General features: G+C 51.8%; 2 protein-coding genes across 6 annotated transcripts in view; one reads left to right on the top strand and one right to left on the bottom strand.

The window, feature by feature from the left end:
• KCTD19 (potassium channel tetramerization domain containing 19) overlaps positions 1 to 7,494 on the top strand; it is a 44,635-nt gene extending 37,141 nt beyond the window's left edge. For 3 of the 5 annotated variants that reach the window (XM_072636031.1, XM_072636029.1, XM_072636030.1), the window contains 5 exons: positions 3 to 621; positions 2,183 to 2,374; positions 2,963 to 3,117; positions 3,414 to 3,515; positions 7,233 to 7,494. In XM_072636031.1, the coding sequence (XP_072492132.1) occupies positions 3 to 621; positions 2,183 to 2,374; positions 2,963 to 3,117; positions 3,414 to 3,515; positions 7,233 to 7,346 (1,182 nt within the window). In that variant the 3' untranslated portion in view covers positions 7,347 to 7,494. Of the gene's footprint in view, positions 1 to 2; positions 622 to 2,182; positions 2,375 to 2,962; positions 3,118 to 3,413; positions 3,516 to 4,691; positions 4,826 to 7,232 lie in introns of all 5 variants that reach the window. The other 2 variants (XR_011972838.1, XM_072636032.1) reach the window with 2 other exon arrangements.
• Positions 7,495 to 7,541: 47 nt separating this feature from the next.
• Positions 7,542 to 26,429, bottom strand: PLEKHG4 (pleckstrin homology and RhoGEF domain containing G4). Its single transcript, XM_072633442.1, has 23 exons — positions 26,205 to 26,429; positions 20,770 to 21,240; positions 19,170 to 20,190; positions 18,629 to 18,796; positions 18,243 to 18,366; positions 18,027 to 18,120; positions 17,789 to 17,863; positions 17,425 to 17,541; positions 17,120 to 17,218; positions 16,861 to 17,009; positions 16,634 to 16,772; positions 16,283 to 16,399; positions 15,789 to 15,971; positions 13,928 to 14,559; positions 13,334 to 13,580; positions 12,741 to 12,830; positions 11,981 to 12,223; positions 11,560 to 11,730; positions 10,064 to 10,241; positions 9,634 to 9,750; positions 9,195 to 9,428; positions 8,879 to 9,042; positions 7,542 to 8,671 (listed from the first exon to the last, which is right to left on the bottom strand). Exons 1-23 carry the CDS (start codon positions 26,427 to 26,429, stop codon positions 8,666 to 8,668), a joined length of 5,064 nt encoding a protein of 1,687 aa, XP_072489543.1. The 3' UTR covers positions 7,542 to 8,665.
• Positions 26,430 to 26,724: the final 295 nt, after the last annotated feature.

The following is a 26,724-nucleotide window of genomic DNA, read 5'->3' as shown; positions in this document are numbered from 1 at the left end:
AGACTGCCCCCTGCGTGCCTGTGGAGTTTAGAGATTGCTGTGGGACTCCATGGAGTAAAATGAAGGGAGTGCCAGCCAGGTCAGGCCTAACTGAAGAAAATGAACAGTACACCAGAACAATCCACTTGTCCCTGTGCAGAGGTGTCAAAAGAACCAGTAACACTGCGGTGTATCCTCAGTGCCCAGGCCTATTTACCAACCCCAGGCATTGGAGTCATCCTGAGAGCCCTCCAAAAAAGAAGTGCTCCACTGTCAATATCATCCCCAAACCAGAAACTACAGATCCTCCTGTCACCCCCATGCAAAAACTGATTTCCCTGGTTCGAGAGTGGGACATGGTCAACTGCAAGCAGTGGGAATTCCCCCCAGCGGCACCCTCAAGAAGCACAAACCTAGAGGAGCCCGCTCCGAGGCCCCTCTCTGGGAATGATGCAGCTTGTCAGCTCAGTCCAGTCTCTGCTCCATGGAAAGCTCGACCGGCTGCCACAGAGAAGACTCCAAGTCCCCAAGCCGTGACCATGGCCAAGGAAAAGGGCTCAGAGCAAATATTCAGGCCCTATCTCCCAGTAAAAAGAGCCATTGCCTTGAAAGACTGGGCAAGGCAGGGAGCAAAGGAGAAAGGCAAGTGCAAACAGAATTTTTAAGTATTAAGTATCAGCTCTAGACAGAACACAAAATGTACACGAGCCAGTGTTTGCCCTCATGCCACTTACAGTTTACTAGTATCCTCAGGCACACTTTTCTTGTAAACACTTTTCTAGGAAGCAGAATGCAGACAGTCAAGGAATTATCTTAGTAAGAGTTTCCAGAAATTTAGAGCCAAAAGGGACTTTCCTCATTTTGTGTACGCATTCCCCCAAGTTCGTTGTGTGGCTTTCCAGTATTCTAGACGTAAGGTGGGGAGGGGTTCCTTGAGGAAACTGTAATATCAGCAACATCACCCTGAAAGAAGTGAGGGTGAAATTCTACACCACCAGGCCAGCCCAGGCAGCGGTTTTCAGCATAAAAATAGATTTACCTCTGCGTCGCTCCAAATACCTCCGACTCTCTCCTTACTCACTGTGCACCTCCTGGGCTAACACTTATGGTTCCCATACCTGTACTGCAGACTCAGTAAAGTTCCACTGCCAAGTTAGTTTGTCAAAATTGTGTTGATCCCAGGCCCTCCTTCTGCAGAGGAACAACAAGGTTCTGTGTCAGAAAGTGATTTATCCAAGGTCATAGAACATGTTAGTGGCAACATCAAGATTAGAATTCAAGTCTCTTAACCCCCAGTTCAGTCCTCTTTTTTTTCCACTGCAGTATACTCTTTCTCATCATATTCTTCAACTGCCTTCCTCATCCTTGTTGATGGGTCCCTGACATTGTTCCAAGGTGCAGGGTGAGAACACCCACCCTCCATCTATAAGGCCTAGATCCTGTCAGGAGATGGTCAAATGGCCCCTGAAGGATGGACATAAAGTAGCTAGAAATCACATGAAGAGAGGTGAAGTTCAATACAACCTTGATGTCCCTATAACGAAAAGCTCTCCAACTGTTAGCTCCCTAATCTCTAGTGAGATTTGCTGCCCCCAAGTTCCAATGCCTCATGTTGTTTTCAAATAATTCTCCCCTCTCTCTATTCAATTCCTGCTTCTGGTCCACTTTACCCAGGCTCTAAATTCATGTCTCCAGGACAACCAGAGTTTCAACCAAATATCTACCATAGTGGAAGCAATAGAGAACAGATGAGTCTCATGTTTTGGCACATATGAAGAGATGTTTGCATTGGAATCCAGGGGAGGGAGACTGGTGCCAGCAGTTTCAGTGTTAACAGTGTCTGTAACCAAGAACCTGCCTCTCTGGGTGAGGGTCTCCACTTCACAGACATATATTAAATGTTAGAGATAATAAGGACCTATGCATAGAGAACATTAGAATATGTTAACATAATATTAAAGGTAGAAGGGACCTTAGAAATCTTCTAGGTCAACACCCTCATTTTACAGGCAAATAAACTGAGAGGAAAGTGACTTGCCAGGACTAGAACTCTAGTTCCTTAAGGGAACCCTTCCTTCTTAGACTCTCAGTCCCTTTATTCTTCCTTAGAAAATAGAACCATCTACCACAAAGAAGACTCCAGATCTCCAGGCAGTGATCTCTTACTACCTTATAGAAACCAAGGCATGTGTTTCCTCCACAGAAACCTCCATCCCTGAGCAGCCTGCACTGGAAGCTGATGAGCTGGATGACGTGGGGATCATTCTCAAAGTGACCCATCCCCCAGTTGTTGGGAGTGATGGCTCCTGCACATTCTTTGAGGACAGTGTAGTGTATACCACCCAGCTCGATGACATCAGACTGGCCCCATCGAAGAACAGCCCTCTATCCAGAGGTGAGAGAAGGGCATAAGAAAAAGATAACCAGGGAACTGGCCTCTGACAGAACCTCCAGAGTCCCTGCCCAGATGTGTTGTTTTTAGGAGACCAGCCTTGTCATAGGATGACAGCATAAGAGGATCAGAGCTGGAAAGAAGAGATTGTTCGGTTCAGCCTCTCCATTTTGTAGATGAGGAAACTGAGGACCGCAGAAATGCAACGACTTGTCCAAGGTTGCACAGATAGTACTGAGCAGAATTAGGATTCACATTGGCTTACTGAACTCCAAGTTCATTGCTCTTTCTCTAATCTCATACCAGGTTTCACCCTGGAGATCAAGGACTTTTAAACCAAAGGATGGCCTTTGGAGGTGAAGACCTATAGATACAGTGCCATGAATAGCCTAGGACTCCAGAGAGGCATATTTGGGAGCCTTGTTCCAATATGCTAAGCAGAAGTGGAAGGCAGAGAAATGGACTGGGATATGTGGCAATACAGTCTTTCCCAAGTGGTCCTTAAAGAGTCTCATTCCAAGGAGACTGGAACTCTATAGTAATCTGTTGTTTATTGCATGATTTAATGCTGGCCTTACCCTTTCTCTGCAGAAGTGACTTTCCTGAGTTTCTCTCTGTCCCGGGAGGAGATGTTTTATGCCCGGAAATGCCACTGTTTCCTGACCGACATCATCTTGGATTCCATTAGGCAGAAGGACCCCAAAGCAGTGACAGCCAAGGTGGTAGCCCTGGCTAATAGACTATGGGTATGTGTGACCTTGCCTCTGTTCTTGGACCTTGGGCTATGGCTAGAGGTGAGTCTGGGATCTCTCTTAGCATCAGTCTAGGGTGTTACCTGTGGCCTTGTGAGAAGCCTCTGGGGATATGTCTATTGGATTGAGAAATTCCTACTTCTTCTATCCCCTTACCCAGCAACAAGAGGAGGATGCAGACCAGGAGTGGGCACCACACATAGACCTGGGAGAAATATGTGACATGGAATAGGGAAGTATGAAGGGCAGGGGAGCAGGGGACAGATGCTGAACTGTGGTTTTCCTGGCAGACCCTTCACATCACTCCCAAACAGTTTGTGGCAGATTTGCTGACCATCACAGGCTTTAAGGATGATAGACACACCCAAGAACGGCTACACAGCTGGGTAGAGGTAAGAGTTCTCCCAGAGCTGGACCAGACCAGGCTAGAAGCTCTTCAAGGCAAAGGTGGCTCATTGTCATCTGTGTGAAAGTGGGAACGTTCTCAGTAGTGTCAGAGGAAATCTTGTATACTTCCCTGCCTGTCGTCTCCTGGGGTAAATGCCCAAGCAGGCAGGAATTGATATCTTGCCATTTCTGTGGGTGAGAGTTAAGACCTAGTAGAGCTGAGACCTATACGAAACAGAAACTTAAATGAGTCAGAGATGGCTACAGATATGAGTCCTACTCCTGGGCCTTCTTCTCACACTCCTTCATCCCCTCGATCTTCCTCCTGTCATGCCATTTCGGGGCAAGAAGGCCTTAAGGTGCATATTAATTAACCAAACATATTAAGAGCCCATAATAGGCAGGCAGCATCCCAATGTGGAGGGATGGCTGGAAGTGGAATGGGAGGACATGGCTTATTCACTGGGCCACTTCAGGCACAAAGTTACTGACTCTCATTTTCCTCCTGTGTTAACTCAGGTGATTGGACAAGAGCATTCTTAAGATCCCTTCCACCCCTAGCATTCTCTGTGAAAGACACCATCCTAGGGCATAGCCAGAAGGCCTGGACTAAGGGGCACTGACCACCTGATCATTCTGAAGTCACAGCAGGATTTGTTTATATAGTACCTTCTCTAGGTCAGGTGTGATCACCTCCACTTTACAGATGAGTACTTGCACAAGACCCAGGAGTTGGGTAGTTCTGGACCAGGCTTCAGACTCCAGCCTCCTGAGGCTAGTGTTTTTCTCAATAGTTCATGGAGAACCTATCATATAGAAGGTACTATGGATACTAGACAGGGTCCTTGGCCTCAGGAGTTTATATTCCAGTAGCATGGCCTGGCCGGGTTAGTGGATTCTTCTTCATTCCTAGGCTGAGCTTACAGGGTCTGCAAGACTAACACTAAATTTCTCCACAGAGATTGGAGGGGGAGGAATTGTGTGGAGAAGACCAAGGAGACTGGAGAGGGAAGGAGGAGGAATGAAGGACTGGGACAAGTTAGGTCTCCTTTGCAGTGTAGCCATGAGAGTAGCTGGGCTTAGAAAAGCCAACACAGAAGAGAATGTTTTTTCAATTAAAAGTTCTTTGAGAGCACTGTTAGGGATGGAAGTAATTGTAGTTGCTTCTCCTCACCTGACAGAAAAACCCTCAAAACTGGCTCAAGTGGTCACATCAGAAAAAGGCAACAAAAAGCTGGGATAGCCAACACATTGAACAGTAGTCAAGATCCCCAAAGATCTCAAAGAACTAAAATGATGGGCCAAACCTAAGAAGGTGAAATTGTTTAAGTCCTGCACTTGGGTTCAAAAGATAGTTGCACAAGTATTGGACCTGGGGGTGGTCCAGTATCATTAGACACAAATTGTGAAAAATGTGGGGGAATAGGGGCACAGAAAGGTCAAGGAGAATGGCAACCCAAAAAATGAATGTAATCTTTGCATCAATAGAGGAAAAGTGGCCAGCATGAGATGACAGTCAATCAGGTAACATTTATTAAGCACTTTCTCTTTGTTAAGCACTGGGTTAAGACCTGGGAATACGCAATGAAGCAAAAGACAGTCCTTGCCCTCAAGGAGCTCACAACCTAATGGGGGAGACAACATGCACACAAATACGTACAAACAAGCTATTTGCAGGATAAATAGAAAGTAATGGACAGAGGCAAGGCACTGAGATTGAGAAAGGTTGGGAAGGTCTCCAGTAAAAGATGGGATTTTAGCCAGCAGGTAAAGGAAGCCAAGGAATGCAGTAGGCAAATGAGGAAAGAGAGCTTTCCAGGCATGGGAAACAGCCAGAGAAAATACCTGGGGCAGAAAGATGGTGTGTCTTGTTTGTGGAGCAGTCAGGAGACCAGCGTCATTGGATGGAAAAGTATATGGTGGGGAGTAAGGTGTAAGAAGAGTGGGTGGAGGTTAGGTTTTGAAGGGCTTTAATCAAACAGTGCTTTGTTTTTGATCCTAGAGGCAACAGGGAACCGCTGGAGTTAATTGAGTAAGGGGGTGACATGATGAGATCTGTGCTTTAGGAAAATCACTTTGGTGGCTGAATGAAGCAATGAGTTGGAGTGGGAGGAGACTTGAAGCAGGCAGACTCACCAGCAGGCTATTGTAATAATCCATCTGTGAGGTGATAAGGGTCTGCACCAGGATTGGGGCAGAGGAGAGAAGGGGGAATATTGTAGTGGTAAAGGCAGGCCTTGGTAACAACTTGGACATATGGAGTAAGAGATAGTGAGGAGTTCAGGATGACTCCAAGGTTATAAACCTGAGAGACTAGGAGGATGGTGTTACCCTTTACAGTAAGATGGAAAGTGTGAGGTGTGGAGGATTTTGGTGGAAAGATAATGAGTTCTGTTTTAAATATATTTGGTTTAAGACGTCTACTGTACATCCAGTCTGAGATGTTTGAAAGTCAATTGGAGATGTGAGATTGATGATCAGAAGAGAGGTTAGGGCAGGACAGGTAGATGTGAGAATCATGAGCATAGAGAGGGTCATTTAATCCATGAGAGTTGATGAGGTCACTGAGTGAAGAAGAACAGAGGGAGTAGAGAGGAGAGGGAACCCAGAGGGACACATATGGTCAGAGGGTATGATCTGGGGAATCCAGCAAAGGAGACAGGGAAGGAACAGCCAGAAAGGAGAAGAACCAGGAGAAAGGGGTCATCAAAACTAGAAAAAAATATCAAGGAGGAGAGTGGTCAAGTGTCAAAGGCTGCAGAGCTCAAGGAGAATGCAGAGAAAAAGCCGCTGTCTCCCTGTTTGCTGCCTGGGTCACACCATACTAGTGGGCACTGTATTTTAGGAGGTATGTGGGCAGTCAGGATGGTGAGCAGCTTCACGAGACTGTGCCATGTGAGTATTGACTAAAGAGAGTAGGGGAGGCTGGCGGGGAGGAGAGATTTAGTGGTGAAGGACAAGGCTACTTTAAATGTGGTGGGCCTTGACATAGAAGAGGACAGAACCAAGGGGAAAGGGTGAAAGGGGCAGAAAGGCAGGTTGGAGGGTTGGTGTGAGCAGATTGTGGCACATTAAAAATGAAGAATTACAAAGAAACATTACAAAGAAGTGTGAAGGATGTCAGTCTACAAGTGTTTGATCAGAAAAAAGATGGGCCAGGGGTGTTTAGTCAACAGACAGCCCCTGCTCCTGCAGTGCCCACACAATATGAATAGGAAGCCCCCTCCCAACAGGAGAGGAATTGTCCTCTTATGGCTGATCCCCAAGAAGAGTGGACAAGGGTCCCAAAGGATGGCTGTGATTGGCATCACAGATGGGAGGACTCATGGACCCATTAGGAGAAAACCCTTGCTGCCAATCAGACTTGTCCCTATGTGTTCCCATGAGGGACCTTAGAATGGAGTGGCTTCCCCATCACAGGAGGCCATCAAGCAAAGCCAAGGGAGCTTCTGGTCAGGAGAGAGTCAAAGAGGTCATTCCTCTTCAAGTAAGGCCTGCCCAAGATGATCTGTGAGTTTCCTGTCAACACTGGGGTTCTGTGGTCCCTCTAACTCCTCTGCCCCCTGCTAGCCCTTGGAGAAGTGCTCCCAAGGGATGGGCAGCAGGGCCATGACTGTATCCAGCCCAGCCCCATCCCTGGCTCAGAGCCTCCTGGGGACTAGACACACATGACCTCAGGGGGCCCTGCACTGAGGGCAGTACTGGCCTGGCTTTCCTTTCAGCTCACACTGCCGTTTGCCAGGAAGTACAGCCGCTGTGTGGACCTGCTCATCAAGAAGGGTTTGTCCAGGTCTGTCTCCTACTCAGTCCTGGGGAAGTACCTGCAGGAGTGTTAGGGGAGTAGCCACTCACAGCTGGAGCTCATGTCAACTGTACGTCTTTGTGCATGAGTATGTACATCTTTGTGTATGCACACAAACTTGTGTGTGCATGTGTGCATACAGAGCCTGTCCTTTTGTAAACAAATAAAGTTCTAAACCAAAACAAAGTGGTAAGCTTCCCTCTCCAAGAAAGCAAAAGACTAAATTACATCCAAGTAGATAAACCTTTATTAGAAACAGTTCAAAAAAGCCATCAATCAGGTCAACATAACATGAATCCAGGGAAGAATGCTAGGATGGGATCCTGGTGAGCTCAGGACTAGAAGGAAGGGATCTGGCTAGCATGGTGGGGAATTTCCTGGGGAGGGGTGGGCAGAGGACAACTTCAGCTTTCTGCTGGACCCACCACTCCCTGCCAAACCTACCTTTGTCCACCCCACCATTTCCCCAAATTCACAGAGCTACCCAGCGTACTCTTTCCCTAGTGGAGAATAAAGAGAAAAGCTATGAGATCCGGTAAGGGAGCCTAGAGATACAGAAAATGGCAGGTCAGCCACAGCAAGGTCTTGTGGGTCTTTGTCCCTGAGACTGGAGGAGACCTGAAGCTAAGGAGCTGGGCCAGTCCTAGAATGCCAAAGGAAGAAACAGATCCTGGGAAATCCCCTTTCTCCAAGTCCGAGGGGGTTGACTACCATCTTTGTCACTGACTGCGCTGTAGGTGACACTATCTATGCCTGATAACACCCTCCACCTCACCACCTACTCCTATCCCCAGAGGCCATGACAGCCATTTCCAGACATCTCCAAGTTCTCTGTCAGCCTGGCTAAAATAAAATATGAAACACAATACCCTCCCCTCTAGTCTAATTATAACTTAAAGCGGGGCTCTGTCCAATTGCCCCTCCAAGTCTCCATACAGATGACTAGGAGAGGCCACAGGGCCATTTTTGGCCACCCCAGGACAGGCCCTTTTGTCAAAATTAGCCATGGGCATTAAGCGTCCCTCTGCCCCTCCTACGTTTTCTCCCTCAGCAGGAGCTAAGGAAGTGGCTACTCAGACATTCAAAATGGTTATACTCTCAGAATGTGTGGCTAACAGAGCTGCCTGTTCAGGATGTAGGGCATCATCTTAGGTAACTGAAACAACTAAAAAAGGGAACACAAACTCATGCTCTGGGTCTTGCCCTGACCAACAACAGGATAATGGACCAGGGTGGGGCCTCCCTAAGTCCTGGGCCTCCCAGCTGAAGGGGAAGAACAGATGCAGAGAAAAGGTTTCCCTCCTCCTGTTCACCAGCAGTCAGCATCCACCATCACATCTGCCAAAGCAGAGCTTAGACCTGTGGAAGCACAAGAGATATCAGGCCCAGGTTCCCCCAACTCCCCAACCAGAGTGTCTAAGCATCTTTTCGAGCATTAGAGCCCTGGCCCCACCCAGGATAGCAAATGCTGACCAACCCTGTTAGGTAAACTAAATGATGCATTTCAACGCCTCAGGAGAAAGGTGAAGGGAATGGACAAGAACCTGAACATCCCAGGATACTTACTGAGGATATATATTGACTCTGGCCACAGTGGGGTTTGTCTTCCAGGGGTGATATGGGTTGCTCTTCACAGCCACTGGCCCGGGTCAGACCAGGTGCACAACCACTATCTGAACCACTTGAACTAGCTGATGGACACTGGGACGAGGCTTCAGAGCTCTCAGGAGCTGAGGGAGCCAGAGTAAGGAGAGAGTGAGTGGAGGGGCAGTGCCTCCCTTAGCCACCCACCTTCTTCACTATACAAACTCAGTTCCTCTGCCTTAGCACCCAGACTACCCCACTAGGTCCCTTATATCTCTAGCCCTTCAGGCACACATACTCAGTGAAGGCTGACTTCCTGTATCAGTCTCAGGATCTAGCTCCTCGTCCAGGTAAGCAGTGAGATGCAAGGGCCAACAGAGGCCCAGTTGAGCTGGGTCTCCGCACAGGTGCAGGTTAAGGGGCCCCAGCAAGGAACAGGAAGAGGGGCCAGTGGGGAGCGGTGTTGGAGATCCAGGATAGGGGTTGGTGTGGTCAAACAGAGACACTGCAATGGAGGCCCTAGTCCGAGCTCCTGTCCCAGACAGAGAGCTTGACATCAGCCTTGTTAGGAGCTGGGGGTCCAATTTCAAGACATAACAGCTACTTTGTTCACCTGCCCAGGTACACTGTGGCCTCTTGTCTTCACTTCTGGTTGCTTCCCCCCTCCATCTCTCTCTCCTCCCCAATAAGGACCCCTGACTATGGTCTCCCAGGGCCCTCCTACCCCCCTCCAGCACCTCGGCCCTTCATGATGTAGTTGATGGCACGGTCGTTGATGGCTGCTTCACTGGGGGTGATGTCCAAGAAGGGTTTGTTCCCTACACCCATAGATACCATCTCAGCCATTCGGAGCTCTGGCGGCGAGCAGGGGGGAAAAGGGCCTGAGGTAACCAAAGGCATCCCTGCCCATACACACACACACACACACACACACACACACACACACACACTCACACCACCTCTTCCCACTACCCTCTCCAAATTAAAGAGCCATGGTCCTTGTGGACACTCAAGAAATTCTTCATCTTGCATTTGAACAGCTGGAAGTCCTCAACCCATATCCTATCAAAGAATGTCAAGACTAGAAAGGGTCAGAGATGTAGAGCTATGAGGTCTTTGGACATCAGTTCCACCCCCTGATAGCCACCCATCACTGGGGATAGATACCCTTGTTGCGTGCAGCTTGTCTCCAAAGGAGGCTGGCAATGTCAGCTGTCCAGGCTTGCTTATTTTCAGTAGAGAGGGCCTGCAGCACAAATGTGTCGCTGGCCTTGCGGCGTCGGAACCAGATCTCAAAGCACAGCCCACTCTCTCCACAGTTCTCTGTGAGACCAATGTCTGCTGTCTGCCCAGTGAAAATTGGGAGGATACAGAAATAAAAAAAGGTGCATACTGGGGGACAAAGGTGAAGAGCTGAGAGCTGGGGCAGACCCAGTTGGCAGACCCAGGGAAAGTACCAAGATTAGAAGGCAGGATTGATCATTTTTAAAATATATAGAGAACTGAGTCAAATTTATAAGAATACAAGTCATCCCCCAACTGATAAATGGTCAAATGTGAATAGGCAGTTTTCAGATGAAGAAATCAAAGCTATCTATAGTCATATGAAAAATGCTCTAAGTCACTAAATCAAAATAACTCTATGGTACCACCTCACACCTATCAGATTGGCTAACATGACAAAGCAGGAAAATGACCAATGTTGGAAACATGAGAAAATTGAAACAGTAATGTAATGTATTGTTGTGGACTGATCCAACTATTCTGGAGAGCAATTTGGAACTCTATCCAAAGGGCTAGAAAACTGCATGCCCTTTGACCCAGCAATATCGCTGCTAGGGCTACAATATCTTTGCTAGGGCAAAGAGATCATAAAAATGGGAAAAGGACCCATATGTACAAAAATATTTATAGCAGCTCTTTTTGTGGTGGCCAAGAAATGGAAATCGAGGGGATACCCCATCAATTGGGGGGATGGCTGAATAAGTTGTGGTATATGAACGTAATGGTATACTATTGTGCTATAAGAAATGATGAACAGGAGGACTTCAGAGAGGCCTGGAAGGACTTATATGAACTGATGCTGAGTGAAAGGAGCAGAACCAGGAGAACTTTGTACATAGCAACAACGCAGTGCGTGAGGACCATTTCTGATAGACTTAGCCCTTCACAGCAATGAGGATCTAAGACAACTCCAAGCAACTTATGATGAACTTTCACAGAAAGAAACTATGAAGTCAGAATATAGATGGAAGCAGACTATTTGATCTCTTTTTTCTTTTGTTGTTTTGTTTGGTTTCTTCTTTCTCGTGGTTCCTCCCATTAGTTCTAATTCTTCTTTACAACGTGACTAATGTGAAAATATGTTTCATATGAATATATGTGTAGAGCTTATATTAGACTTCACACCATCTTGTGAAGGGGGCAAGGACGAAAAGAGGAGAAAATTCAAAACTCAGAAACTTATGAAAGTAAATGTTGAAAATTAAAAATAAATTTAAAAAATTTTTAAAAGGCAGGGCTAAAGGCATGGATGGGCTCAAAGTTAAAGCTGGGGGCAGGGAGCAGGGGCAGGCTATAAAACCACAGTCAGAGTCTAAGCTGGTAGGAGACCAGCCCAAATCCAAGGACAGGCAGGGGCTCCCTGGAGGAGAGGGCCCTACCTTAAAGGAGTGCTTGTAGATGAAGGAGGTAACGCCCCTGGGCCCATGGCGAGGTTTGCTGAAGAGGATGAGCTCCTCAAATAGGAAGATGTGGCGGTGGCTCTTCTTACGGCCAGACCACACCGTGAACTCGTCCTGACGAACCAGTTGGCCCTGTTCCTTGAGGTTCACCTGGCAGGTATCATCCCAGGACCATCAGAATCCCTGTGAGCCACGAGCTTCCCTGTGCCCCACTGGTACTATCTCGTTGGGCTGAGCTACCCCCTTGCAGGTACCTTCTGGGGCCATGAGCCTCCCTGTACCATGGCGATGCTAGCCCAGGGCCACCAGCCTCCCTGTGCCACAGAGGTGCTGGCCCAGGGCTGCCAGGTACTGTATTCCAACACAGGATATCCCCATGCCATGCCCAGCGCACACTTACGTCACAACCACAAATAGCGTCCATAGCCAGCAAGTCATTGCCGTGCCGCAGTTGGAATCGAACAAGGTCGCAGGCAGCATGCAGGGCAGCCAGATCTGGTCCTCGGCACCAGCTTGGCCCTGGCCCTTCTTTGCAGGCCCGGGACAGTTCCTGCAGCAGCAGTACGTACTTGCTCATCCGCTGAATGGGCTTCAGCAGGTAGGAAGCCAAGTCCAGGTGGTCTCCCAAACAACGCTGTTTGTCCTGGGACCCAGCATGGGGCAGAGAGAAAAAGGGAAGATGGTCTCTTCTGCCTAAGACCTGAACTATATCTATGTCTCCTAGAAGTTACAACCAGAAGGGATCTCAGAGATGATCCAGCTTCTAGCCCAACACCCTCATTTACAGACAGGGAAACCAAGGTGTAAGTCACACATGTAGTAAGAGGCAGAGATAAGAGTCACTACACATCCAGGGCTACTTCCAGCAGGGACACACACACACACACACACACACACACACACACACACACACACACACACACACACACACACACACATACACCCCCACTTTGGCTCAAGCACACCCAGCGCCCAACCCTGTCCTGCTCCTTTGCCGAGGCTAAGCTTTACTTCTTCAAGACTTATTTCAACCCCTTCCTGTAAAGGTTAGGAAACTGAGGCCTACAGAGATGTAGCCTGACCATCACGGAAAGTACCAGGGCTGGTCTGCCATCGCAGGACAAGGACGTCCATAAATGTTTGTAAGTGACTGGACCAACCTTAAAGAAGGCGTTCCCATGACTGGCCAACAGTGCGTCTGATCTGGGCTTGTTCTTACTGTAGAGAGCGTACATCCCAAACTGCTCCCTCTGTGGAAAAATGAGGCTCAAGCCAGGACTGGCAGTGCCCAATCCCCATACCAGCCTTACTCTCTGCTGCCCACATAAGCCAGATCAGTGGATGGAACCTTCCATGGTTAGCCCCATGAAGTCCCTTCAGGGAGTATGCACATGCGTATTGGTAGTATTTAAACCCACTTCAAGCCAAAGACCCAGGCTCCAACCTCAGTTAAGCAAGGACTGGGCTAAGCACTTTAGCCAGCTCCCTGGGATCCGACAACAGGATTCCATTGACAAAGCTGTGACTAGGAATGGCTGGTCAAGAAGGGAGGAGTGGCCCTCTTTACCGTGTGTGCCCTTAAGTGTGTCTCTTCAGCCCTATTTGGGTCAGAGGTTTGGTGACTCTGTCTATAGTGTTATACTATAGACTAGTGTTATACACCCTGGAGCAACAGACCAGGAGATACTGGGGCCAAGGGGAGACAGGGTGACAGAGGGGGACAGAAGGCCAGAGAGGCTTGCCGGGCCCTTACATGTCGGAGGAAAGCATAGGCCACTCGCAGGGGGTGCTGGTTGCAACTCTCCAGCTCCCTTAGGAAGAAGCGACGGTGGAAGTCTCGCAATTTCTCCAGGTTGCCAAAGAGCCGGGCTCGTTGTCCCCGCAGGCCCTGGGGCACATCTGCCCGCTCTAGCTCAGGGAAGTAGCTTTCCACCACATAATCTAGGGCCCGCACGTACTCCCGCTCCGTCGCCACCATCTCTCCTAGTATCAAGTGCAGCCTGCCCCATGGGCCGAGCTCAGGGCCAGCCCCACGCTGGTACCCCCTGTGCATTTCACTTTGGGGTCTCTCTGTGACCAGCAGGATTAATCCCCTCCACCTCGCTTGGTACCCCCTACATTTTATAGTACCTCATTCATCTGGGCCCTGCAACAATCCTGTCAGTGAGGGGAGCACCAGATTTATTCTCCCACCGATAAAAGAAACTGAGACTCAGAGTGGTCACACAGCTTCTAAGTCCTGGGGGTCGGACTGGAATATGAGTCCTCCAGGGCCTCCAAGCTCTTACCAGCCGTCACAGGGACCAACCACCCCAAGATTTCTGCCCATCTCTAAACTCCCTTTTACCTGTTCTGGGTAGTAGCCTCCAGAAGGGGACTGCTGGGTGATGCCTTCAGGGCCCCCAGGGGCCTCTGGATGGGAGTCCCTGCTTGTTGGCTGCCAACAGCCTCCATGAAACTGCCCGAGGGGCTGCAGGGGGTGGCTGAGGCTGAGGGCAAGGCTGGGAGCTCACCCAGGCTGAGTCGACATACTGAACCCCACAGGCTCTGCCGTGCCCTCCTTGGGAGGCGGGAGGTGGCACACCCTGAGTTCGTGCTGCTGCTGGCTCTCTCTTCAGGCCTCCTGCCAGAGGCCAGGGAGGCCTGGTCTGAGGAACTGCTGCTGCTGCCATCACCTAGCAGGCACTGGTGGCCCCTGGCAGGCAGCACCTGCTGTGCCCCACGTGCAGCCTCCAGTTTCCTAGCTAACACCAGCTGGGTGTCTTGACACCAGATGCCCAGGAGGTGACATTGCTGAAAAGTGAGATCAGAGCCCAGGCCCACAGCCAGAGCCTCCATCTCCTGAAAGTGGGAAGGGGCCAGGTCAGGGTGCGAGAGCCGGTGCCCCTCCAAGTGGTGTAGAACCGCTTCTGGGGATGCGTGTTTCTCTTCAGCAAGCTTGGCCAGGGCCTTCTGTCCAGCCTGCGCCTGTGCCAGGGCCTGCAATGGTGGGGGCAAAGATCAGCCTCCTTGGAGAAGGAAACACTTCCCCTGACCCAGATCAGGTCCTTTTTTAGGGGACAGAGGAGGATCCTATTTTTGGAAGAGGATTGGAGGAAGGAATCACCCTAGCTCTTTTCAGACTGGTTTCCCTATCTGCAGTGGGCATGGATCCCAAGTGTCAGACACTAGCTGCCTCCCTACTCCTAGGCCAGGAGAGCTAAGAGAGACCTCGGAGATGACCCACCCGGAAGAAGTGTCTTGCCCAAAGTTACTAAGCTGGTAAGTGACAGAGATGTCCAGGTCTGGATTCAAATCTTGACCCTGCTTTTCCAAGGGTGACCTTGGAAAAGTCACTTCCATTTCTGGGCCTGTTTCTTCATCTATAAAATGAGGAGGTTAGACTAGAATCTAGACTAAACGATATTTCTTTTAACTGTAAAATCTTGGGATCCTATGACATTTCAACTCATTCCCTTCACCCCAAAATAACAGCACTTCACAGTATATGAAATCTATACACATACATATGTATATGCAAACATATGATAAATAATCTCATCTGACCCTCGCCTGAGAGGCAGGTGCTAACATTATCCCCATTTTGCAAATGAGGAAACTGAAGCAGAGGTTAAGTGACGTGCCCAGGGTCATATTGTGGTTGAGGACAAGATATGAACTCAGGTCTTCCTAGCTCCAAGTCTCACCCTGTCCACTAGGGCTTAACTTTCTCTCTATGCCTGGCCCTGCCTTCCCTGCCCCCACAAATACATACAAACTGAATACCAAAGGCTCAGTTTGAGCTGGGCTTTGGGGAGTGCCAGGGGAGGAAGGAAATGGGCCCCTCCCATCTTAGGCTGGATCCTTGGGGCACAGGTGGGCAAGAAGGGCAGATGTCAAGTAACTCCTTCACCCAATAAGACAATGCCCAACAAGTGCCAACATTAGGGAGACACCAAGGGAGGTGGGAAGAATGGTCAGCAAGGAGAACAGCACTGAGGGTGAAGGTGAAGGAATAGCCAGACAGGGCAAGGAGCCAGCATCACCCGCTGCCAGGGATAGCTGAGAAGAGATTGGTTCAGCAGCTGCTGGAGACCTTTGAAGAGACACCAAAGGAAAGGGAGGCCCAAAGGAGCCATGACTAGCCCATGATCCCACAGGCCTCCTTCCCCCCACCACTAAGTCCTTTGGAGAAGCCCAGGGGTCAGGGCCCAGGTCCTCCCAGCCACCTGATTCAGCATCTGAGAAAGCTTTTGGGCGTCCATGAGCTGCCGTCGGCGCCGAGCTAGCGCCCTTGAGAACTCCGACAGCTGTGTCTGCAGGGAGATGAGGCGGGCCCCAGGAGCACCCAGCTGGCCCAACTCAGTCACTTCCCAGCCAGCTAGAATCTCCTCACCCCGATGGATGTGCTCCTGGGAAAAGCAAAGGGCCCTGGTCAAGCCCAGCCCTACACCTGGAACATCATCTGTCCATTCCCCTGGCTCCTGCCCAGGCCCTGCTCCCCTGCTACTACCCTAGGGTCCAGGATGGCTTCTGGGCCTTAGTTTTCTCATTTGTGAAATGGGGGAATGGATCAATAGGCTTCCTAAGGTCCCATCTGACTCTCCATCCTATGAGTCATTAATTTAGACCTATCCACACTCTACTCTGCTGTCCCCTTCCCCCAACAAACCCTGGGCTAGCCTCTGTCCACCAGTACTCCATTTCTCTGACTCAGTCCCACCTGCGCAGCCTGGTCTAGCTTCGAGAAGGCATCCCAAGCCTGAAGCAGCACATCCAGCGAAGATTCCTCTGGCCCCTTCAGCCCTGGCCAGCCTACATTCTGCAGCCACGCCTGAATCTGGAGGGGGGTGAAGCGGGGGGGAGTTCAAGCAAAGGGACGTGGGAAAGCAATGTCCAAGGGAAAGGCGACCAAGGAGGTAACCTCCAGGCTCAGGTCACAGGCCCTGCCTGGGAGAAGGAGGCAAGTCCCTGGGCAATAATCCCCACTAGAAGTGTTGTCTCTGAACCCATCCTACAGGGGTATTTGTGGGGTAGCTGGCAGGGGGCAGAAGAGAGAAAAAGGCATGCCCACCTCGGCCAGTGCTCCTGCCCAGGCCTCCAACAACTTTCCCAGCTCAAGCTCCCGCATCCGCCGGTTGCACAGAGTGACCAGCTGGTGCAGCAGCCCATCTACCTCGGCATACAGCTTCCCTGCCTCATCTATCGCCAGCCTGACAAAACAAACAGGTGACCTCCCCAAGCTGAGCTCTGTGAGGTGGGAAGCGCTGCCAACCCCCACAACCTCTCCACAGTGCCCACCTGTGTTCCAGGCTCTGAACACCACCTGGATCCTGCCTCCAGAGTTCTGCTAATGCTGCGCCACCCTCCCGTTGCAGCCAGGCCAGCAGAGGGTATGCCAGTACTTTCTGCATCAGCTCCCGTGGGTCCTGAAGCAGCTGCCCAGCTTCCTGAGAACAGGCACAGGCACCAGGAGAATGAGCAGGGAGGGAAGGCAGAAGTGGGGGGGCTATGATGGGCACAGTGCCTACCTTCCTGGGGAGCCAACATGTGTACTCACTCCAGGATCCTCTGACTTGGGGGCAGCTTCTACATTCTCGATGGCCTCGCGGAGCAGGACACAGGCTTCCAGGTAGCTCTGCTTCAAGGCTTCCAGCCGCTGGAGAACATAGAGGGGAGTCACACACAGGCCACAGCCCCAAGTGTTGGGGCCTTTGACCAGGGTTCTAGCACTGTCCCCAAGGGGGACTGGTGTTCTGGCAGCTAGCCCTGGAGCCCCAACCCAGGAAACCTGGCTCCCTGGTGGCTGCTTTGTCATTAGAGTGATTCTCTCTCTCCCCTCCAGCCCCAGCTCCCATCACTGACCTTTTGGAAACACAGCCATGCATGGTGACTGTAGGGAAGGCAGCCTCCAAGAGCTAGGGGCAACTGGGAGTTCGGGATGAAGGAGAGTAGAGCCTGTCTGGAGGGCAGCAGCTCCAGCTGGAGAGGGGAAGGAGGGAAGTAGGCACCAGAGGAAGGGGGTCCTGGACACTTGGGGCTGGACAGGAGCTTAGAGGATGGGTCCAGCCTAGTGTGGGGACAGGAACTGACAGGGAAGGGGAATGACCTCAAAGGGGGAGTGGGACTTGCTGGATAGGGGAAAAGGAGGCTGGCAGAGGGCAGGGCCACAGCAGACATGGTCAGCTTCAGGCAGGTAGAGTGGCCAGCGGAAGTCCAGCCTGCATACCTTCAGTCCCGGAGGTGGAGCTCCTGACATTGTCCCCAGCAGGAGGACCTGGTGCACAGAGCCTGGGACGACCTTCTGAAACAGCCATGCCCACAGGCCTCAGTGCTAGTGTGCCCTCCAAAGCCCTCAGGTCCTCATCCCCGAAACCCTTGGAGTCCTACCCCCATCCCTCCACACCTGAAAAAGGGGATTGCGATGCCACCCCAGGTCAGGGGTTGAGATCCAGGACTAGGCTCACCTGCATCTGGCTAAGCCCCAGAAAGAGGCGGGGACTGGGCAGGCAGTGTCGGGCATCCACCAACACAGTCAGTCCACGGGTCCGATCCTCAAGTCTGCCAAAGGTTGGAGCAGAGAGGGGTGACTCTTGGGGCTCTTGGAACTACCTGGAACACTCACCTCTCAGGATCCAAACCTTCCTCACAGCTCCCCACCTGAAAGCAGGCCCTGCTCCTACCTGGGAATGCTATGCAGGTAAAGGAAGAGTCCAGTAAGCTCCTGGACACCACAGTGAGGTCCGTGCCAAGCCAGATTTTGGGTACAGATCAACAGCACCACCCGGCCCTCAGAGTCCCTGGTCCCTGCAGGAAGGGAAAGTCTCACCATTCAGGCCACTTGCCCTTCTGTCTATCCCCTCCTCCACAAGCCTCTTTATCCCTGCCCTTCACCATAGCCCCTGCCCCCTGGCCTGGGGACTCTCTCTCTCTTCCCCTGCTCACCCCCTCACCCCTGGCCTATGGACTCTCCCTCATCTCCCCCCACTCCCCTTCACCCTTGCCCCCTGGTCTGTGGACCTTTCCTCCTTTCCTCCCTCACCCTGTAGTCAGTCCCTGCCTCCCTTACCAGGCAGGGCAGCTAAACCACTGTCCAGTAGCTCTGGGGACAAGTCCTGGGCAAAGGTGGACCTCACAGGCATAGACAGGCCAGAAGAAGGGCCCTTGGAGGCTGGACACTGTTCAAGCTCACCTGAGGAGAGGGGCTTCTCTGCTTCTTCCATTCCTGAGAGGTTTTCTGGAGGAAAAAACCTATGCTCTGAGATCTGGGTCCACTCAAGGGAGATTCTAAGAACTTTCCCTGGAGATAAGTCAGAGCCTGGAGACTCCTAATTCATAGCATGGGAGGATTCAGGATGAGAAGGTACCTTAGAAGTCAGCTAGTCTAACTCTATCCTAGATACTTAGACAGCTGAGACCCAGAGAGGCGGTGACTGGAACAAGGTCATATAGCTAGTCAGTGGGGGAGGTGAGATTTGAACCCTCAGGGGCCACCTGGTGCTCCTGCTGGGGCACTTCTGGAAGCCTTCCTCTTCACTGTGCCCAGTGTGCTTAAGTCCCTAACTATTGCCCTCTGATAATGATGCCATGCCCTCCCCACTCCCACTTACCTCCCCCAGGTGATTTCAGGCCTGGATTCTTCTTGGGATCCCTGGATCCTCTCCTTCCCTGGACATCCTCAGGATCAGAAGGAGCTGGGCTCCCAGGCTCTGCCCTTGAGGGGTCCTCTCCTCCCTGCTCAGGGCTTTCATGGCTGCAGAGCTTGGTCCTTTCCTCAGAGCTCTGACCATCCAAGGGTAGCTGCTGGGGGTCAGTACATCCTGGGGGGCCACCTTGGCTTATGAGAGGCATGGCCAGCTGCTCTCCTCTAGGGCATGCCTCCAGGGGAGGGCCGGGAGGGCCTCGGGCCTCGCCCAACTCCTCTAAAGTGTGTACGGAGCCTTCCTCAACCAAAGCATCGTCATAACTGCACACAGCATACCTCCAGTCTGTGGCATGGGCTGGAGGGGGGGGGTCTACACTGCCCTCTTTTCGGGGCTCTCTGCTGTGGGCGTCTGGTGCTGGCCAAGGACCTTGTGCTCCAGACTCCTCTCCACCCCCGGCCTGGCACGGACAGATGCCAGGTGGCTTTGGACTCTGGGTTGTGTCTCTGCCAGAATCGTTGGGTGAGCCTTGCAATAGGGAAGGCCCTGAGGGAGCAGGGTCTGAAGGACCTAGAGAAGTCATGATGGCTCTGGAGGAACCTTCAACCCCTGGCTCATCCAAGAAGCAAGGTCTCAGGACCTGCTCCCAAGCTACTCTCAGGACACGACCCCCAGGTGCCCCCAACAGGCAGGAGTGGAGGGCCCAAGGGCCAGGTACTCGACTGGCATTAAGGGTGTCCAGCCAGTGGGCAGTGAAGATGGCAGAGTAGCTGGCCTCAGGCAAGAGCAGCTGCTGGGCACTATGGCCTCCAGGTGCTAGGCAGGTGAGCACCAGGCGGGGCTGGCGCCTCAGGAAAGGCACTAGCTGTAGATAGAAGTCCCCTGGCTCCAGCAGGCGCCAATCCAGGGAAGCCAGATGCACCACCACATGCTCCCCTAGGCATAGGGGCCACCCAGCATGGGCAAAGAGGCGTCCTGGATACTGACCCTGAGATAGGGAGAAGAGGGCAACACATCAGCCATGAATGTAGGAAGGGCCCTAGACATTCATCTTAGGGCTGACCCCTAGTGAGGTCACCAGTTGCCAGGAGTCACCTGGCCCAGCCCCCCCGTAACTGACTGCTGGGAATGCCAGTGACTGCCTAGGTAACTCAGGCTGCGGGAGGGGAGCAGGGAGGGGCCTATAGGTCATGTGAGTTAACCCCTCACCTTACAGGTGACCCCCCAGGGAGGTCAGCAACTGCCCAGGTCACTCAGGCTGGGGGAGGGGAGCAGGGAGGGGCCTGGAGGTCATGTGAGTTAACCCCTCACCTTACAGATGACCCCTAGGGAGGTCAGCAACTGCCCAGGTCACTCAGGCTGGGGGAGGGGAGCAGGGAGGGGCCTGGAGGTCATGTGAGTTAACCCCTCACCTTACAGATGACCCCTAGGGAGGTCAGCAACTGCCCAGGTCACTCAGGCTGGGGGAGGAGAGTAGAGTGGGAACCTGGGGGTCCCTGGCCCAGCCCCCCCATAACTGACCTCCAGGGAGGCCTGTGGCTGCCCAGGTGGCTCAGGGGTCACTCACACAAGCGTGCAGCTGGACACAGTGCAGGATGTGGCGGGCGGGCAGCAGGAAGTCCAGCAGGTAGCGCAGGCCGTCGCCCGCGTAGACCCGTTCCACCACGGCCAACACCTGGCCCAGCAGCGCGTCGGCAGAGCCCCCAAAGGGCGGGTACAGGGCCGACAGGGTGGCCTGCAGGCAGGCGTCCAGGGAGCCCGAGTCCTGGGGGAGGGAGCAGGGCTCAGCCTCCCGGCAGGCCCCGCCTACCTGACGCCCCCTGGGGGCTGGAGGAGCCTGGAGCCGACCTGGGCCTTCCCCCAGAGGACAGAACCAGCTCCCACCCCTGAAGCTGGCTGCACAGTGCCCCACACTGTGCAATAACCCAGCAGAGGGTGGGGAAGACCCCGGACCTGGGGGCTGGCGTGGGGTGGGGGGCAGCTGGCAGTCTATGCCAGCAATGGCAGGCAAGGGAGGAGGTGGGCCCGAGGGCACAGCCTATGACCCAGAGGTCAGCCTGCCTGCCTTCTTTCCTAACTACCTCTGTCTCTTCCTTTCTCCCTCCCTTCCTCCCTTTTCATTCTTTTTTTTCTTTCTTCAGGAAGTCACTTCTAATCGCTAGGCCTCAGTTTCTGCATCTATGGAATCGGGACCGTCGTGGGTCCCAGGGGCTGGAAGGGACCTTAGAGATTGTGGGATCCCTTGCTTTTTATGAAGTGATCCCATTTTCAGCGCCTACTGCAGCGAGAACCAAACAGGACACTTGTCTAAAAGGACTGTTGGCCTTCCTGACTGCTTCCAGTGATGGCCTGTTAAAGGCATAATGACCTGCCTACTGTTCGGGGTTTATATCTGAACATGAAGTATAATCACATCGAAAGAGCTTCAGGGGACCGGAAGGGCTCCGGAAGTGCTGGCTAGCTATTTTTATTTGGTCTTGTCATAGTATCTTAAATTTACAGCTGGAAGGGCCTTGCGGTCATCCAAACCAACCATGTGTTTTACAGATGGGAAAACTGAGGCCCAGTGAAGATGATCGTATTGCATGTATCTACCCAGTGAACCCAGGTTGGACAGGTGATTAAGTGGCAGAAAGGACCCGGGAGGCCATTACATCCAAACCACTCCCCCCACTCCCATTTTATAGATTAGGGTACCAAAACTCCGATGTGTCCGAGGTTAGAGCACAAATCTGAGGCCAGGTCCTCTGACTCCAAGTCCAGCACTCTACACACCGCACCATTTGAACCCAGGCTACAATTACTACAATTATTAGTTGTCCCAAAAGGCTTTCTTCTATGTCATCTCATTTTATCTTCAAAAGATCCCAGGGCTGGGGGTGGGGGTGGGGGGTTGTTTAGACAAGACTCCTTTTCACAAAGAAGACCACAGCCCAGAGAGATTAATCATCTCCTCCAAGGTCACACAGCCAGCCAGGTATAGAATTATAGCTGGAGCTGGTTTAGGGATTATCTAGTCCAGGGGTGGGGAACCTGTGGCCTTCTAAATTCTTAAGTGTGACCTTTAGACTGAATCCAGGTTTAACAGAACTTTTGTCCGCCTCTTCATCCTGAAGTGGTGGAGGCTTCCCTTGCCCCATGGGTGGAGAAGGGCATTTTTTAGAAAAAGGAGGCTCCAGGGTCCCTCCAATCTCTCAAGATCTCTCAACCTCTCCAAGATTGGCTTGGTACCCATCTCTCCAGGCTCCCTAACTTCCCTGCATCCCCAGCCTCAACCAGACCCTGTTAGGGACACTCTCCCCTCTAGCCTCCCCCAGGGCCCATCAGGAAGCACTGCCTTTGACATATTGTTTCCTATAGGCCAGAAGTCCCAAAACAGGCAGGCGGACTCTGGCAGCTGTGAAAGGGGCATTGTGTGTCAGTTCCCCGGGGGTGGGGAGAGAGGAAGAGAGAGGAGGGCACATAGAAGTCTAGCATCCACCCTGTAAGAAAGGAGATAGCGGAGGAGGGACACCCCCTCCCCACCCTCCTTCCCAAGTCAGGCTCTCTTTCTCCAGGGGTATTTCCTAGGGTCCAAGTCAGTATCAGGAGCCAGAAAACCTAGGCTCCTGTCCTAGCCAGGTTATATGTCAGGTCTCTACCCACTGTCCGCCCCAACTATGCATCCCCCCTCTCGGGTCCCTCTACCCCAAAGCATTGCCCTTTCCTGATCACCGGCTCAAGAACTGGGGCTGTTGTGGGTTCAGAGACAAGATAGAGGAAGCCCCTTCCCACAAGCCAACCACAGTAGGAGCTTGGAAAGGGGGGGGGGGAATTTCCTCTTCTCAGCTGGAAACAGAGTCAGACAAGGAACAAGAGTTGTTAACCCTTTCCTCCCTGCAGCTGTCAAGAGACCTGGCTCAACCCCCTCCCCATAAACACAAACCAAGGAAGCTCCCACCCAGTAAATGGGCCACTAGAACTTGAGGGAGAGACTTCTGCCCATCCCATCCCCCCAAGTTGGCACTGGGCTGGGCTGGTCACTAGCTGGGAACTTTTGGTGACTGCATGTGGGGCCTGCCTTGCCCTGTGGGAGGGGCACATGGACCAATGAGCATCCACCAGCCACCCCCACTTGAGGCATCACTCACCATACTGCCCTTGGAATCAGGATCCCTCTTATCCTGGCCTCCGATGCCCTTGCCCTGTTCAGCACACTCTTCTCATGCCTCACTGCCCCCCACCACCAACAGACACTCAGCCCTCCCCAGATCCCCCAATAGAAACCCTTTTGCCCCCTCCCCAACCCAATCCAAATCCCAGCCTGGCCAGCCTGCTTCAGCTCCAACTTCAGAAGTTCTGGGCACTGCCCACTAGGCTCAGCTGACAGGCAACGTGGGTGGGAGAGAGGGGTGGGGAGTAAAAGAAAGGAAGGGAGGGAGAGGAGAGAGAGAGGCAAAGAAAGGGGAGACAGTAGGGGAGGAGGAGGAGAAGAAGTCATCACTGTATCATGGATTGCAATGAAAAAATCCAGCCTCCCCATGATGCGGCTTCTACCCCCGCCCCTTGCCTGTTCAGGGAGAGAGAAGGGCAGCCCAGGTGTAAGTAACAAAAGGCAGGATTTGAATTCAGATCTTCAGACTCCAAGTCCAGGGCTCCTTGCACTCCACCACTATAGGAGAAAGCTAGGAGAAAAGAGAGAATGTGTAAGGAGGGGGCAAACAAGGAAGATGGAGAAGAGAGGAAATTAGAGAGTGGGAGAAAGGAGGGAGAGGTAAAAAGATGCAGACATGCTACACGGGAAGGGTCCTGGTGGGTTCTGGGAGGAGGCGGCACAGACCTCCATCTCTGCCTGTGCAATCCCAGCCAAGCAGAGGCTGCATGCCCACGTACAGACAGACACTGAGTTGGAATAGATGAAGTCCTTTCTTACCCCAGGATCTTTGTCAGGGGAGGGACCCAAGGAAGAGATTCTAGCTGGAAGGAGAGCCCAGCCATTGCAGCTGTCTTGGACAACAGAAGGAGGGGCTGTCATCTAGAGGGATTTTGCCCACCTCACAGAGCAGGCACCTGCTAATGAGTGCCCTCTCCCTCCTTCCGTTCTCTCCTCCCTCCCTTATTTCTTTGTCTCTCTGTCTCCCCCTCTCCTTTCTCTCTCTCCCTCCCTTCTCTCTCTCCCCCTCTCTTCCTTTCCCTCTCTGCCTCCCTTCTTTGTCTCTCTGTCTTTCCCTCTTTCTCTACACATACACACACACATACACACACACACACACACGCACACACACGCCCAGCCCAAAAAGATTCAGAGAATCAAAGTTGGAGCTTAACTCAGGACCAAGAAAATACAGACCACCACCACCCCCCAGCCCCAGGGGTTCTTAATCCAGGCTTATAGAAGAAACACTGTCTCGCCCGTAGAAGACAAACTTCTTGAGGGCAGCTCTTGTGCCATTTGTATTTGTAATGAGTGCCTGGCACAGAACCTGGCACTCGACAGGCACTTAATAATGTCTGGTAAAGTGTAGTAAAGTGGAAAAGATGTTGGAGTCAGATTCAAAGGACCTGGGTCTCCTCTCTGTCTCTGCAATTTACTGCCCACATGAGTTAAGTCGCTTGACCATGGTGTGCCTCAGTTTCCTCATTTGTAAAATTAAGAAATTGGATTTTGAGGCCTCTGTGGTTTCTCATAGCCCTAAAATTATGATCCTCCATTCCTTTCCACAAACTGAGGGCTGAGGATTGCATGTACCACAGGGATATCAGTCTTCACGTTCTAGCAGTCTGTCTTCTCACTCATGCCTCCCAAAATCTCACATCTCATTTCCAAGCCCTGCCAATCCAAGGTCCTTTCCCCTATTTTCCCTTCCCCACCGAGAGACTTCCTGGCAGTTCGGGTCCCCAAAAAATCTCCTTCCTCAAATCCCAGGTCAAGTAGAGGCTGAGAACACTGAGACAAAGGATAGGTGGGAGCTCTTTGTAAGCAGAACCAGGAGAACCATGTATACAGTAAAAACAACATCGTAAAGACAAAAATCTTTGAAAGACTTAAGAACACTGAGCAGCAAAGTCCAGCCAAGGTTCTAGAGGACTCTGGATGGAGCATTCCTCTACCCACCTCTTGACAAAGAAGAGATGGACACAAGCAGATGAAGCATGTGTTTTTGAACGTAGCCAGTGTGGGAATTTGTCTTGCTTGACTATACGTATTTTTATGAGTTTTTTTTTTCTTTTTCCAATGGAGGAGAGTAGGAAGGGGGGGGGGGGAATAAATACTTGTTAACTGAAAAAATAAATTTAAACAATGAAAAAAAATTTTGGAGGTTGGAGTGTCAAGATCTCTGTGATCTGGGCCCTCCCTACCCTCACCCCCACCTTAATTTGGTTCTGAACAGGATGAGCAGGACCTCTCTCTAGAATCTGTCTCCTCAGCCTTTCCCCCTTGGTCCTTCCCAACACCATCAACACTTGGACGTCCTGGAGTGAAGCTGGTAGCAGAGAAGGACAATGGGGTCCCCTATATGAGACCACTAAGAGTCACTTTGACCCCCAGAGAAAACAGGAAAAGTCTGACTTCGAAAAGAGGAGAGCAGGGCACCTATGAAGGAGAGAGTTGGGACTTCTTAGAGACTGCTGATCCACCTCTCTTTCGCTCATGGAAAAGAAACTGAGGCTCAGAGTGGTTCATATAATGTCATACAAACGGTAATGTGGTGGAGATGGGACTGAAATTCAGATCTCTTCCTTCCAAGTCCAGGGCTCAACTGGGATAGAGAAGAGGGATGGGGGATGGTTGGGGGCAAGGGTAAGGGTCAGTCAGAGCAACTCCCCAAATGCATACACCCACACGCTCCTAATGAAATCAGATGGGGAAGGAGACAACTTGGATGGGCACCAGACCACTAGGAAATGAGAGAGATGACCTCCCCCTCAACCCCTCTCTCACTCTTTCAAATGATTGGACTCTGGACACTAAGAAGTACAAACCCTGATACAAACTCCAAGGTTGGACATAGCCTCCCTAACCGATCTGCTGGCCAGGACCCTCCACCTCTGCCCCGAGGGTGTGGCTGCCACATAGATAACTAAAATTCTAGACTCAGGATTCAGCCCCAAGGAGCCCTGAGGAAACAGCTGAGTACACTCACCCGGCTGAACGCTGCCTGCCGGCTTGCCAGCTCGTTGAGTTGGGATTGGGTGGAAACCAGGGTCCCGCTCTCTGTCCCTATACAGACCCCAAGCCTTGCCCATTCTCCATCCTGCAGCCCAGCCTTCCCTCAGGCTTTGTCCTAGGGCGGCCAGATGAGTCACCACCCTCTTCTCCCTCCTCCTTCTCTCTCCTCCAGTCACCCAGAGGCTTTCCAATACCCTGCCAGCCCAGCCTTTGTTCTTCATCCTCAGGACAGAATCAGGAGAGTGAAAGTATATAGGAGTCAATGCTTGGCACTTACACACACACACGTACACAATCTCCTTTATTTGCCTTAGTTCCCAAAATGACTGAAGGAGAAAGTGGGTAGGCAGAGGAACCTGGGTGGAAGAAGGG

This window comes from Notamacropus eugenii, chromosome 1, assembly GCF_028372415.1.
Source record: "Notamacropus eugenii isolate mMacEug1 chromosome 1, mMacEug1.pri_v2, whole genome shotgun sequence".
Taxonomy (NCBI): domain Eukaryota; kingdom Metazoa; phylum Chordata; class Mammalia; order Diprotodontia; family Macropodidae; genus Notamacropus; species Notamacropus eugenii.
Note: the sequence above shows the minus strand (reverse complement) of the source record. Positions and strands in the feature narration are given on the sequence as shown.